Genomic DNA, 15933 nt, shown 5'->3' on the forward strand with positions numbered 1-15933 from the left:
TTAGAATTCCTCACAATCAAATGTAGACCGCATTATCTACCAAGAGAATTCTCTTCGATTATAATCACAGCCGTATATATCCCCCCCCAAGCAGACACATCGATGGCTCTGAACGAACTTTATTTAACTCTCTGCAAACTGGAAACAATTTATCCGGAGGCTGCATTCATTGTAGCTGGGGATTTTAACAAGGCTAATCTGAAAACAAGACTCCCCAAATTTTATCAGCATATCGATTGCGCAACCAGGGGAGGAAAGACCTTGGACCATTGTTACTCTAACTTCCGCGACGCATATAAGGCCCTGCCCCGCCCCCCTTTCGGAAAAGCTGACCACGACTCCATTTTGTTGATCCCTGCCTACAGACAGAAACTAAAACAAGAGGCTCCCACGCTGAGGTCTGTCCAACGCTGGTCCGACCAAGCTGACTCCACACTCCAAGACTGCTTCCATCACGTGGACTGGGAGATGTTTCGTATTGCGTCAGATAACAACATTGACGAATACGCTGATTCGGTGTGCGAGTTCATTAGAACGTGCGTTGAAGATGTCGTTCCCATAGCAACGATTAAAACATTCCCTAACCAGAAACCGTGGATTGATGGCAGCATTCGTGTGAAACTGAAAGCGCGAACCACTGCTTTTAATCAGGGCAAGGTGTCTGGTAACATGACCGAATACAAACAGTGCAGCTATTCCCTCCGCAAGGCTATCAAACAAGCTAAGCGCCAGTACAGAGACAAAGTAGAATCTCAATTCAACGGCTCAGACACAAGAGGCATGTGGCAGGGTCTACAGTCAATCACGGACTACAGGAAGAAACCCAGCCCAGTCACGGACCAGGATGTCTTGCTCCCAGGCAGACTAAATAACTTTTTTGCCCGCTTTGAGGACAATACAGTGCCACTGACACGGCCTGCAACGAAAACATGCGGTCTCTCCTTCACTGCAGCCGAGGTGAGTAAGACATTTAAACGTGTTAACCCTCGCAAGGCTGCAGGCCCAGATGGCATCCCCAGCCGCGCCCTCAGAGCATGCGCAGACCAGCTGGCCGGTGTGTTTACGGACATATTCAATCAATCCCTATACCAGTCTGCTGTTCCCACATGCTTCAAGAGGGCCGCCATTGTTCCTGTTCCCAAGAAAGCTAAGGTAACTGAGCTAAATGACTACCGCTCCGTAGCACTCACATCCGTCATCATGAAGTGCTTTGAGAGACTAGTCAAGGACCATATCACCTCCACCCTACCTGACACCCTAGACCCACTCCAATTTGCTTACCGCCCAAATAGGTCCACAGACGATGCAATCTCAACCACACTGCACACTGCCCTAACCCATCTGGACAAGAGGAATACCTATGTGAGAATGCTGTTCATCGACTACAGCTCGGCATTCAACACCATAGTACCCTCCAAGCTCGTCATCAAGCTCGAGACCCTGGGTCTCGACCCCGCCCTGTGCAACTGGGTACTGGACTTCCTGACGGGCCGCCCCCAGGTGGTGAGGGTAGGCAACAACATCTCCTCCCCGCTGATCCTCAACACTGGGGCCCCACAAGGTTGCGTTCTGAGCCCTCTCCTGTACTCCCTGTTCACCCACGACTGCGTGGCCACGCACGCCTCCAACTCAATCATCAAGTTTGCGGACGACACAACAGTGGTAGGCTTGATTACCAACAACGATGAGACGGCCTACAGGGAGGAGGTGAGGGCCCTCGGAGTGTGGTGTCAGGAAAACAACCTCACACTCAACGTCAACAAAACTAAGGAGATGATTGTGGACTTCAGGAAACAGCAGAGGGAACACCCCCCTATCCACATCGATGGAACAGTAGTGGAGAGGGTAGCAAGTTTTAAGTTCCTCGGCATACACATCACAGACAAACTGAATTGGTCCACTCACACAGACAGCATCGTGAAGAAGGCGCAGCAGCGCCTCTTCAACCTCAGGAGGCTGAAGAAATTCGGCTTGTCACCAAAAGCACTCACAAACTTCTACAGATGCACAATCGAGAGCATCCTGGCGGGCTGTATCACCGCCTGGTATGGCAACTGCACCGCCCTCAACCGTAAGGCTCTCCAGAGGGTAGTGAGGTCTGCACAACGCATCACCGGGGGCAAACTACCTGCCCTCCAGGACACCTACACCACCCGATGTCACAGGAAGGCCATAAAGATCATCAAGGACATCAACCACCCGAGCCACTGCCTGTTCACCCCGCTATCATCCAGAAGGCGAGGTCAGTACAGGTGCATCAAAGCTGGGACCGAGAGACTGAAAAACAGCTTCTATCTCAAGGCCATCAGACTGTTAAACAGTCACCACTAACACTGAGTGGCTGCTGCCAACACACTGACACTGACTCAACTCCAGCCACTTTAATAATGGGAATTGATGGGAAATGATGTAAATATATCACTAGCCACTTTAAACAATGCTACCTTATATAAATGTTACTTACCCTACATTATTCATCTCATATGCATACGTATATACTGTACTCTATATCATCGACGGTATCCTTATGTAATACATGTATCACTAGCCACTTTATACTATACTATGCCACTTTGTTTACATACTCATCTCATTTGTACATACTGTACCCGATACCATCTACTGTATCTTGCCTATACTGCTCTGTACCATCACTCATTCATATATCCTTATGTACATATTCTTTATCCCCTTACACTGTGTACAAGACAGTAGTTTTGGAATTGTTAGTTAGATTACTTGTTATTACTGCATTGTCGGAACTAGAAGCACAAGCATTTCGCTACACTCGCATTAACATCTGCTAACCATGTGTATGTGACAAATAAAATTTGATTTGATTTGATTTGGTTCATTGATTGTGCAGGTGGCTTACAGAATTAGCCTACAATTATAGTGACTTTGTATTTGATTTTGAATAGCCTAGTAATAGGGTATGTATAATATATTCATAATAAATAGGCTGACATTAACTTTAGCTACAGAATAGATCACCATTGTGTGTTTCCATCTCCTCCCCTCTCTCTCCTTCATTCCTTTCTCAAGCATGCAGAGATAGGGGCTGTCAACAGTTTAAATATGTTTCTTTGTGAAAACATGTTACAATTGATGTTCATGAACATATTTCACTTAGTTTCCCAAATTAAGCACTGGGTCGCTGCAGGAACATGGTTGGAGAGCCCGTGGCATACATAGTTTGTGCAGTATATCACCTGTCACGCAGTGAGGATGCATTCTCTTCAAAGTGGTTAATCCACAAAGTGAAATAAGTGTTCTTATAAACCCAGACATTTCTATATGTAATCCCGTGTGAAAGCAGGATTTTGATGGTTGCCACTAAAAAGAGGAGGATCCCAGCTGCTACTATATTTATTTCTCAGCTGCTCCACTATAAAACAGGAATAGCTTACCGGGCATAATTTAAACTGTGGGAACGTGGCCTTCATTCGCTATTTGAGTGCATAAGTGTGACATGTACATTTCCCCCTCCCCCTGTTCCTACCCATTTGATAATGGGCCATTCTAAATCAAAACAAATGTGACATTAGTAAAGACAAATTTAAACTGAAAATAGTCTGTTGGGTGAAAATATGATCACTTGATGAGATAACAGGGTGCGCAGCCTGAGGCAAAGAAGAGTGCAATCTTTTTATGCAACCTTTTCTAATAGAATAGCCTAGTCGCATCATGCAGTCCACATATTTTGATTTCTAAGACATTCTAAGGTTTGTATCAGTCACAACTAAATTCGCCAAATAACTACAGATAGAGATATGGGGGAACTGACACCCAACCTGTGTTGCTAGGCAGGATGGGAAGGTGAGGGGCAGATAGAGATATGGGGGAACTGACACCTAATCTGTGTTGCTAGGCAGGGTGGGATGTATTTCTTAGTTTTTAATCCTTTAGAGTACAGGTACATGTGGTATAAACTAAGTGTGTAAATTAACATGTATATTGTACCTGTAACTCCCACCTCCAACAAAAAAAATGTGGTAAAAAATAAATATAATAATGCACCGCAAAGTGACTGCCATTAAGCTGCACACCGTTTAAATGCTCTCCAAGTTTAAAGACAACGTTTCGACCAAGGTTCTTTATCAGGTTAACTGTGCAGCAGGGCAACCCTTTCACTAACACAAGACCTCTACTCACTTCAACAAACAGCCACTGGCTTCCGGGTCTGTGCAGCCACACTTCTCTGGCTCTGATTGGCTGACTCTCTTCTTCACAGGAACCTGAGATTCACATCACAACTGAAGTCAAAGCACGTACATTCTTCTTGCATAGTGACCAAAGCTATAATGTAGCTTCTGATGTTTCATGACATGCCATTTACAAATTATGAAACAGAAGGTAGAGCCAGCGGAGAAACCCCTGTTTACCGTCACACATCCCAGCACAGCATCACGTTTGTAGACAACACTGAAAGGCTGCCTGTCCACTGGGCAGGATGGAACTGCCTGCAACTTAAACACAGAAGAAGAAAAAAAACATCAGTCCAACACATCTTAGCCATGTATAGTCAGTCTCCTGAGCCTCACCGGGAGTAAGACCATGGCTTATCACAACAGACAACTTGCCAGTTGCAGCACTATCTGTTGCCACAGAGGGTGATGTGTCTAGGGGGTAGGACAGAGATATGGTGCTTACCTCTGCCCATCTGAGGAGGCAGCTGAGGCAGAATACATGGCAGCAGCTGTCAGGCATGGCCAGGACACAACGGCCCAGGGCGCCCAGGCAGATAGGACACCGCTCTGCCTCTTCCGGCTCCGGGTCTCCCTCTGGGGTCTGTCCGTCTGACAACCAGAGAGAGGTGGCACAACAGCTTGTCATTCAAGAACAAACTTGAGGGTAGAGACGTTTAAATTAAACCATGGTGCCAAAGCACACTGAAAGATCTTTTTCATGATGACTGGCTGGCAGTTACTTACCATTTCCCGATTCACCCGTCATCTTTGGCACAGTGTTGCTTTGTCCCTAATGACCAGATGACCCCTGTAAATAAAAATTAATGAGAGATTGTTGTTAACCTTTGCGCACCGAACCCGAATCGCTACATAAATAGTCATATTAAACATTCATGAAAATACAAGTGTCTCACATGTTTCGAAAGCCTAGAATCTTGCTAATCCAACTGCGTTGTCAGATTTAAAAAAGGATTTACTGCAAAAGAATACGATGCGATTATCTGAGGATAGAGCCCCATAAAAAACAACTATTTCAACCAGCACAGGCGTAACAAAATCACAAACTGCAATAAAATAAATAGTTTACCTTTGAGGATCTTCCTCTGTTTTCAATCCCAATGCTCATTGTTACACAATGAATGGTCTTTTGTTTGATAAAATCCATTTTTATAGCCTAACACGAAACATTTTATGAACCGCTTGTGTCGTGAATTCCGTCGCATTCCATTTTCGACGACACATTCGATGTAAATACACACAGTAAACGTGACTTCTCCAGTCATGTTTGGTTTCATTGCAATCAACTGGTTTGTTTGTAACACAGCCAAACGTGATGGGTCATTTTGCGGGACGTATTGACTGAAAGAAACCGATTTGAAAACAACAAGCAATGACATCATTGTGCACCAATGATATGACCGCTGTTTCGTTGATTGACTGTATTTTAACCCAATGACCACTGATCGTCTTGAAATCAAGCTGGGTAGATAGCAAATGAGCTCAGGTAAACGGCCATATGTAATGTTTATGTGTTGGAAGACCAACCCATGTAGTAAATTCCCGTGTAAAGACGGTCATTCGCCATTGAAGATTCATACTGGAAGGAGCCAAGCTTGTGACGCACAGCCCTTTTTCGGTAACACGCATCTTCAGCTGTTAATATATCGAGCATCATGGTGAATAAGTCAGGAAAAGCTAAATCTAAGACTAGATATACGAATGTAGACAAAATTATTAACGATTCAGCTAGCGACCATAGCTATGACTCCAAAATGGAAGCATATTTTTTTGAACGGAGAGGACATCATTTTGGACTGGTAAGTTCTTCTCATGCTAATGCCGTTGTTTGAAATGAATAATATCAAATATTATTTGTGATTTTTAAAAAAACATTTTATTTGCAATATATAAAAATGTAATGAAATGTGTAAAGTATACATTGGCTATGTGTTGTGGGTGGGGGTGTTTGTATGTATGTGAATGACCCCGTAGCCTGTTTGTCTGTGTGTGTGTGTGTGTATATATGGCCAAAGTGAAATGAAACAGCACTTTATGTTCCCTGTAATCTATATATCTGTTTATTATACCCGTTGATACAGGGCTCATATGTGAAACTATTCTAACTGAACATTTTCTTTCACAGTGACACTGACTCTGAATGGAAGCCCCCAGTGCCAAGGTGTCCATCCCCCACTGAAGCTGGTTCATCCAGCCGGACACCTGTTGTCTCCGGCTCCACACCTCCCGGGCCATCTAGAGGTGTGAAGGCACTGACAAAGAAGCGGAGGAGGGGAAGTGTGCCACCTGCTAACGAAGAGACAGAAGGGCGTTGGCACACTGTCCTAGAAGATGATGTGGAGCCACCTCAACCAACATTTAGGCCAAAAAGGAAGCCAGGACCTCAGGTGAACATGACATCAACTTACAGCCCCCTTTAGCTTTTTCAGCTGTTTTTCACCCAATCCGTTGTCGATTCGCTCGTGTCTAACACGAATAAGTATGGGGAGAAGAAGCAAGCAGGCAAAAAGGTAGCATGGGAGCCCATATCCATGTCAGATTTTTTCTGCTAACTTTCACTGGTCGTCTACATGGGGCTGGTGAAGCTGAAAATCCTGAGGGACTACTGGAAAACATCATCTCTCTACCAACTGCCTTTCCCCATGACCGTTATGTCTTGCAAAAGGTTTCTGGTTATCGCACAGGTGCTTCATATCAGTGACCCAAAGGTTGATGAAGCGAATGACAAGAAGAGAGGCACAGCAACATTTGATAGACTGTGCAAAATAAAACCTCTCTACTACAGGCCTGCAAAACCTACTTTCAGCCAGCCCAGAATGTGTCAATAGATGAGAGGATGGCAGCTTCAAAGACCAGAATTGGCCTCAAACATGAGAAACAAACCAACCAAGTGGTGTTACAAGCTGTTTGTGTTGGCTGATTATGCGTGTGCCTACACATGCAATTTTTTTGTCTATGAGGGGTAGAACAGTTTTGCTACCGGTAAGGGACTTAGCTATGACTCTGTAATGGAGTTATTGGATTTTCAACTGCTAGGGAAGGGCTACAAACTGTTTGTGGATAGCTTCAACACAAGCCCTACCCTGTTTGCAGACCTTAGGAAGCGGGAAGTGTGGGCTTGTGGCACCATTCGTACCAACAGGGTGGGCTTTCCGAAGACGAAGGTGAACGACATGCCTAAGCGGGCTGAGCGGGGGATCATGCGATGGATCCGTGAAGATGGCCTGCTTTTTGTAAAGTGGATGGATACCAGAGAGGTGGTGATGTGCACAACAATCTACAAGTCCTTCAGTGGGGATCATGTCGTCAGATGTGTGAAGGACGGTGCCGGGGCATGGACCACCAAAAATGTCCCCATTCCAACTGCAATAAAGGACTACAACAAGAGCATGGGAGGTGTGGACCTGTCAGATGCGCTGATAGGCTATTACAATGTTCTCCATAAGACAATGAAATGGTACAAGACGTTCTTCTATCATTTCATCGACATTGCTGTGGTGAATGCATTCATCCTAAACAAAGAAATGGCTAAGAGCTGTGGAAAGCCCTTCCTCTCACTTCAGAGAGCTGCTCATCAAGGAGCTTGCTGGCTACAGCACCACGTTCTACCTACTCTACCTCTGTCCCTTCTGCCCCTGCCACAAGTGTTCATCTGCCCAAATTTATTTCTGCAGGTATGGTATGGAAAAGGGCACAGCATGGAGGCGTCACTGTGTTGTTTGCAAGATGAAGTCCCCCATCACCTGCACCACGTGCTTGGTGACCCTCTGCTTTACAGATGGCACCTGGCATCAGCAGCACAATATTGTGTAGAGCTTTGGCAAAGTGGGTGGGGTTATATCCTTCCTGTTTGGCCCTGTCCGGGGGTCTCAGCGGATGAGGCCACAGTGTCTCCTGACCCCCCCGTCTCAGCCTCCAGTATTTATGCTGCAGTAGTTTATGTGTCGGGGGGCTAGGGTCAGTTTGTTATATCTGGAGTACTTCTTCTGTCTTATCCGGTGTCCTGTGTGAATTTAAGTATGCTCTCTCTAATTCTCTCTTGCTCTCTCTAATTCTCTCTTTCTCTCTCTCGGAGGACCTGAGCCCTAGGACCATGCGTCAGGACTACCTGGCATGATGACTACTTGCTGTCCCCAGTCCACCTGGCCTTGCTGCTGTTCCAGTTTCAACTGTTCTGCCTGCGGCTATGGAACCCTAAACTGTTCATATTTACTCTTGAGGTGCTGTCCTGTTGCACCCTCTACGACCACTGTGATCATTAGTGTCTGACCCTGCTGGTCATCTATGAACGTTTGAAAATCTCGGCCATGTTCTGTTATAATCTCCACTCGGCACAGCCAGAAGAGGACTGGCCACCCCTCCTAGCCTGGTTCCGCTCTAGGTTTCTTCCTAGGTTTTGGCCTTTCTAAGGAGTTTTTCCTAGCCACTGTGCTTCTACACATGCATTGCTTGCTGTTTGGGGTTTTAGGCTGGGTTTCTGTACAGCACTTTGAGATATTAGCTGATGTACAAAGGGCTATATAAATAAATTTGATTTGATAGAGGACTGAGGGTCTTCCAAATATTGAAAGTGTGTAAATAGTTATTTATTCTGTAAATGGAGGGGTGTTAGAATACCATTTTGGTATTTTGTATATAGTTATTTGTTTCAAAATGTATACCTTCACCAATTTGGCCACTTGGGTACATTTGGGCTACTTGTATGGGACACCTGGGTGACTTCATGATAAATGTGATGTAGCACACTCGTTTTAAAAAGTTATCATTCTGAAACTTTGCACAAGTACTGTTGCCCTCTTATGTTTTTCACTGAAATTGTCCCCATCATCCTATCTGAATGTTTGTTTTGTCTTGTTCATTTTAAAGATGATGATACAACAATAAAAATTAAAAAAATACTTAGCATGATCCGATATTTCAATTGGTCTAATGAGGTTATTGACTTTGGCTAGGTCTGTTTTTAAACATGAAGAAATAGTCTAATCTCGAGTATATTTGTTACGTGCTTTAAAATAGGGTGTAGAGTTCTACAAACATCTATCAGACCCACTGCCAAGTCTGCCCTTCTTAGTGTCACTGCAGCCTTCTCTGCCTTGTGTTTATGTTGACAATCTAACAAGGGATTCGTGAGAAGGCTGAGGTATCCTCCCATTACTATTGTCCCCGTCGGCTTCTTGGAGAAAGATGATATCACCTCTATCCCTCTTCAATTTTAACAATATTTTTTGTCATTTTTTAATGGGGCAATTAAGGCCATTTACGTTAAACAAATACATTTTTATTTCAACAGCCATTTAAGTATATAAGTATTTAGAAATCTTCATAACGAGTGTCATTCTCTTTGTTTCTTGTAGTACCCATAATACACTGGTCCCCTCTCATTTTCCCATTATACTGTATTTATTGTTCCATTGCCTGTTTAAATTATTATTATTTTTGATTACACTGTCTTTATGAATGGTTTTGTTCATACTGGACTTCAAGACATACCCAGGCCCAAATCAAAGGCTATTCAAAATTATAAATTAAAATGGCCTTTTATTGTGCTACCACTTCCTTGGGTAGCATGGGTCATAGGACTCATAAATTGGGACCCTTCCCGTGAAAAGAGCTCACTTACAGCACAAAAATATATTCTATAGATCCTTTAATTTGATAAATTGCAAATGCGTAAGGTAAATGCACATATACATAATTATAAATAACAAAAGAGGAGAATATTATAGCGGTAACCAATTGGGTAGACGAGCTGTAAATATTAATAACACAATAAGACTGGGAGGACATATCTAGAAACATGTCCAAGACAACCAACTCTCTACTCCTGGGAATACTCATGAAAAATATTGACTGAATTTTCCAAAACTCCAATAACACAATGAAATTACAACCATGACATCACACCAAGTTGCTTGCGCAACTTTGGAAGAATAGGGCTAACCAGATGAGAGGTTGACCGATTATAATTTTTCAACGCCGATACAGATTATTGGAGTACCAACAAAAGTCGATACCAATTAATCGGACAATTTTTTTTATTTATTAGTAATAATGACAATTACAACAATACTGAATGAACACTTATTTTAACTTAATATAATACATCAATAAAATCAATTTAGCCTCAAATAAATAATGAAACATGTCCAATTTGGTTTAAATAATGCGAAAACAAAGTGTTGGAGAAGAAAGTAAAGGTGCAATATGTGCCATGAAAGAAAGCTAACGTTTCAGTTCCTTGCTCAGAACATGATAACATATGAAAGCTGGTGGTTCCTTTTAACATGACTCTTCAATATTCCCAGGTAAGAAGTTTTAGGTTGTAGTTATTATAGGAATTATAGGACTATTTATCTCTATACCACTTGTATTTCATTAACCTTTGTCTATTGGATGTTCTTATAGGCACTTTAGTATTGCCAGTGTAACGGTATAGCTTCCGTCCCTCTCCTCGCCGGGCTCGAACCAGGAACACATCGACAACAGCCAGCCTCGATGCAGCGTTACCCATGCAGAGCAAGGGGAACAACCACCCCAAGTCTCAGAGCGAGTGACGTTTGAAACGCTATTAGCGCACACCCCGCTAACTAGCTAGCTATTTCACATCGGTTACACAAGCCTAATCTCGGAAGTTGATAGGCTTGAGGTCATAAACAGCGCAATGCTTGACGCACAACGAAGAGCTGCTGACAAAACGCACAAAAGTGCTGTTTGAATGAATGCTTACGAGCCTGCTGCTGCCTACCAGCCACTCAGTCAGACTGCTCTATCAAATCATAGACTTAGTTATAACATAATAACACACAGAAATACGAGCCTTTAGGTCATTAATATGGTCAAATTGGGAAACTATCATCTCGAAAACAAGACGTTTATTCTTTCAGTGAAATTTGGAACCGTTCCGTATTTTATCTAAGGGGTGGCATCCATTAGTCTAAATATTCCTGTTACATTGCACAACCTTCAATGTTATGTCATAATTACGTACAATTCTGGCAAATTAAGCGGCCCAAACTGTTGCATATACACTGACTCTGCGTGCAATGAACGCAAGAGAAGTGACACAATTTCACCTGGTTAATATTGGCTGGTACGGCAACTGCTCCGCCCACAACCGTAAGGCTCTCCAGAGGGTAGTGAGGTCTGCACAACGCATCACCGGGGGCAATCTACCTGCCTTCCAGGACACCTACACCACCCGATGTCACAGGAAGGCCATAAAGATCATCAAGGACAACAACCACCCGAGCCACTGCCTGTTCACCCTGCTATCATCCAGAAGGCGAGGTCATTACAGGTGCATCAAAGCAGGGGCCGAGAGACTGAAAAACAGCTTCTATCTCAAGGCCATCAGACTGTTAAACAGCCAATACTAACATTGAGTGGCTGCTGCCAACACACGGACTCAACTCCAGCCACTTTAATCATGGGAATTGATGGAAAATATATTTTATTTTACCTTTATTTAACTAGGCAAGTCAGTTAAGAACAAATTCTTATTTTAAATGATGGCTTAGGAACAGTGGGTTAACTGCCTGTTCAGGGGCAGAACGACAGATTTTCACCTTGTCAGCTCGGGGGTTTGAACTTGCAACCTTCCGGTTACTAGTCCAACAATATCACAAGCCACTTTAAACAATGCTACTTAATATAATGTTTACATACATATACATATGAAATGAGTAATGTAGGGTATATTCTGTACTCTATATCATCTACTGCATCTTTATGTAATACATGTATCACTAGCTACTTTAAACTATGCCACTTTGTTTACATACCCTACATTACTCATCTCATATGTATATACTGTACTCGATACCATCTACTGCATCTTGCCTATGCCGTTCTGTACCATCACTCATTCATATATCTTATGTACATATTCTTTATCCCTTTACACTGTGTGTATAATGTATTAGTTTTGGAATTGTTGGGTTAGATTACTCGTTGGTTATTACTGCATTGTCAGAACTAGAAGCACAAGCATTTCGCTACACTCGCATTAACATCTGCTAACCATGTGTATGTGACAAATAAATTTGATTTGATTTTGATAACCTGGATTTCTTTTAGCTAAATATGCAGGTTTAAAAATATATACTTCTGTGTATTGATTTTAAGAAAGGCATTGATGTTCATGGTTAGGTATACATTGGAGCAACGATACGCAACGCATTGATTATATGCAATGCAGGACACGCTAGATAAACTAGTAATATCATCAACCATGTGTAGTTAACTAATGGTTGATTGATTGTTTTTTAAAAGATAAGTTTAATGCTAACTAGCAACTTTCCTTGGCTTACTGAATTTGCATAACAGGCAGGCTCCTCATTGAGTGCAATGAGAGGCAGGTGGTTAGAGCGTTGGACTAGTTAACTGTAAGGTTGCAAGATTAAATCACCCGAGCTGACAAGGTGAAAATCTTGTCGTTCTGCCCCTGACCGAGGCAGTTAACCCACCGTTCCTAGGCCGTCATTGAAAATAAGAATGTGTTGTTAACTGACTTGCCTAGTTAAATAAAGATTAAATAAAGGTGTTAAAAAAAAATATATTTTTTTTTAAATCGACCAAATCGGTGTCCAAAAATACCGATTTCCGATTGTTATGAAAACTTGATATCGGCCCTAATTAAATCGACCATTCCGATTAATCGGTTGACCTCTAAACCAGACCCACATACTATATTCCTGCCAGGTCATGAATAATTTCTGTCTGCAAACATCAAAGCAGTGGCCCGCTCCTGCAAATTCATGCTCTACAACATCGGTAGAGTACGACCCTGTCACACACAGGAAGAGGCGCAGGTCCTAATCCAGGCACTTGTCATCTCCCGTCTGGACTACTGCAAGTCGGTGTTGGTTGGACTCCATGCATGTGCCATCAAACCCCTGCAATTTATCCAGAATGGCACAGCCTGCCTGGTGTTAAACCTTCCCAAGTTCTCCCATTGTACCCCGTTCCTCTGCACGCTCCACTGGCTTCCAGTCGAAGCTCGCATCCACTACAAGATCACTTAACTGAGGAAAAATATACTTACTATAACAGATGTGGTTGTCCCACCTATCTATCTTAAGATGAATGTACCAACTGTATAAGAGCGTCTACTAAATGACTAAAATGTAAATAAATGATAATCCTATGGGGGTGGGGGTGAAGGTGGTCCAGTACATCACTGGTGCTTCCACTCATCCAGGATATCAACTGGAAACAGTGTCTGAGGTGGGCACGCAGCATCAAGGGCCCCACATACGTTGCCCCACATACGTTGTTCTCTCCCTTACCGTCGGTAGACGATATCGGAGCATGAGGTCTGATACCAACAGGCTCAGACACAGTTTCTATCTATAAGCATCAGACTGCTGTGATTCTCCACACCTTATCACAACTGCTGACACGAGACTCTTACTATATTTCTCAATTTATACACTTGCCCCTATCCCCAATACACATGTAAACATTGTACCTTCCTGTATTATACTTATGCTAAAAATGTTATTCTATTCTACTGCCATTTACTTTATGTTCGTATTCTTGTTGCATAGTCGAGAAGGAACTTGCAAGTGAGCATTTCGTTGGACGATTTATACCATGCCTATCTCGCACATAAGACAAAGCTTAAAACTGTATCAGCATAAGCACAGCAACTGTGAACAAATGGTCTCCTCTTTGCCAGCATGTGTCTGGCAAGTAACTACTTGAATGCAAGGCTGATTTGGCCAAGGATTTCTCTCGGTCTCCACGTCCAATAAAAGAAACAAGCATACTTGAATAGTGGATCGCTAGCTAAGTGGGTTCCCGACCAGCAGATGGAAGCAGGAGACGTCAGAGCTCTGGCGATCTCCCGAGTAGCGCAGTGGTCTAAGGCACTGCATCTCAGTGCTAAAGGCGTCACTACAGACCCTGGTTCGATTCCATGTTGTATCACAACTGGCCATGATTGGGAGTACCATAGGGCGACGCACAATTGGCCCAGCGTTGTCCCGGGTTAGCCCGTCCATTGTAAATAAGAATTTGTTCTTAACTGACTTGCCAAGTCAAATAAAGGTTAAATTAAATAAACTTGAAAAAACAAAAATAAACACTGTCACAAAGTGTACATAGCCAGTTGAGAAGTTAATGTCTGCTTGGTGAGTGGCGCAACGGAAAGATTTGTACAGCTGAATGCATTCAACTGAAATGTGCCTTCCGCATGAATCAAGAAGCAAAACACTGTCCAGTGAAAGCCAGTGGTAAGAGTACAACAAAAGGTATTGCTTAACCGGTGTGTCAGCTCTGGCTAAAATACAAGCAGACAGTCGCAGATATTTAAATTAAATGGGTTATACAGGTCACTGAGGCCAACACTCTACCATGTGAGCTGCTAAAATAACTAACGTTAGCCATGTTCTCTATCATCCAATGCCATCTTGGATTATTTAATTTACCAGCTAGTCAGCCAACTACTAACGTAAACTAGCTAGCTTCCAACTATCTAGTAAATCCGACGAGTTGTGGTCTTGTATTTTATGTCCAGCTAGCTAACCAAATACCTCGCAGCTAGCTAACCAAATACCTCGCAGCTAGCTGTCAAGTAAGTTGACATTTAATTTAGTAAACATTATGAAATGCCCTGCGGTCGCTGACGTTAACAGCTAACGTTAACAATTTAAACTTTGTGGCCCATGTGTGATGTAACACGACCCTTCAACTTATTCTAGTAGTTTGTACTAGTGCCCCTCAAACTTCAACTAACTTCTATGTGTAGCTGGTTAACTAGCTACTTGTTATTTCTACTAGTTTGATAACTAAGTTAAGTAGTTGGCGTTAGCTGGCTAGTTTGCAATTCAGATAACGTTAACAAGATGGTCATGATCAGGCGCTAGTCAGCTAACTTAACTACTTTTGGTTGATATAGGCTAGTCAGCTGTTAGCTAGCAGGCTAGTAACAACGTAATTGTATTTAGCTAACAAGAAACAAAACAAGTATGCTCATAGCTAGCTAGTTAATTATTCAACTTCATTGGCTAACGAGACTGGCCTGGCCTACAATACAGACGCTATATTAGCTAGGTAGCTGTTACCGTGGCTAACTAGCAGCTAACGATACTTTTGCTTGCCAACGGCTGCAGACTTGCTAAATTGGTTAGCTAGCTACGTGTCTGTTGACTTACCCGAAGCTAAATCAATAGCTAGAAAACTGGCGTGGTTTTTTAAATTTTTTGTTGTCCCACTTATTTCCGTGTATTGATTAGACTCCAAAGCTATAAGACCTGAATATAGCCGAATAGATTGCACTGCTAACTCGTTACACATTTACGAACGTCTCGGCCACATGTCTCGATGTCTGTCTGAGACGTGTGAAGTTTAAACAGCACCGCACAGTGTCGCTGCAATACACATTACACTAGGGGAAAAAATCCTTCAACTGTTTCCGGTCCCAGATATAACCGGAACACTGTTTAGTTGCCAATGATATTAAAATATTTTCAAGAAACCATTGATATTTTCTTTTCTTTTCAATTCAACGGAATTTATATGCAATAAAATGACTAGAAACAATTATACCAGTAACTGGCATGGGGGCTAAAAGGTTGTCATTTCATAAACAGTAGCAAGAGACTGACAACTTTAGTGACAGGCCATCAACAGAAGTAAAAGGTAAGCTACACTCAGAGCCATATATACCCAATTGGGGTAGTTTGGGATAGAAAATCATTCTGATCCACTTTCCACTGGGAGA

General features: G+C 42.8%; 1 protein-coding gene across 1 annotated transcript in view; it reads right to left on the reverse strand.

The window, feature by feature from the left end:
* LOC110499960 (protein SCAF11) overlaps window positions 1–15602 on the reverse strand; it is a 33229-nt gene extending 17627 nt beyond the window's left edge. The window contains exons 1-5 of the mRNA XM_021577020.2: window positions 15365–15602; window positions 4935–4998; window positions 4654–4799; window positions 4386–4469; window positions 4156–4238 (exon numbers count right to left, since the gene is read on the reverse strand). Coding sequence (XP_021432695.2) covers window positions 4156–4238; window positions 4386–4469; window positions 4654–4799; window positions 4935–4956 — 335 coding nt within the window. The 5' untranslated portion in view covers window positions 4957–4998; window positions 15365–15602. The remainder of the gene's footprint in view (window positions 1–4155; window positions 4239–4385; window positions 4470–4653; window positions 4800–4934; window positions 4999–15364) is intronic.
* Window positions 15603–15933: the final 331 nt, after the last annotated feature.

This window comes from Oncorhynchus mykiss, chromosome 21 (genome assembly GCF_013265735.2).
Source record: "Oncorhynchus mykiss isolate Arlee chromosome 21, USDA_OmykA_1.1, whole genome shotgun sequence".
In the NCBI taxonomy this organism is placed as follows: domain Eukaryota; kingdom Metazoa; phylum Chordata; class Actinopteri; order Salmoniformes; family Salmonidae; genus Oncorhynchus; species Oncorhynchus mykiss.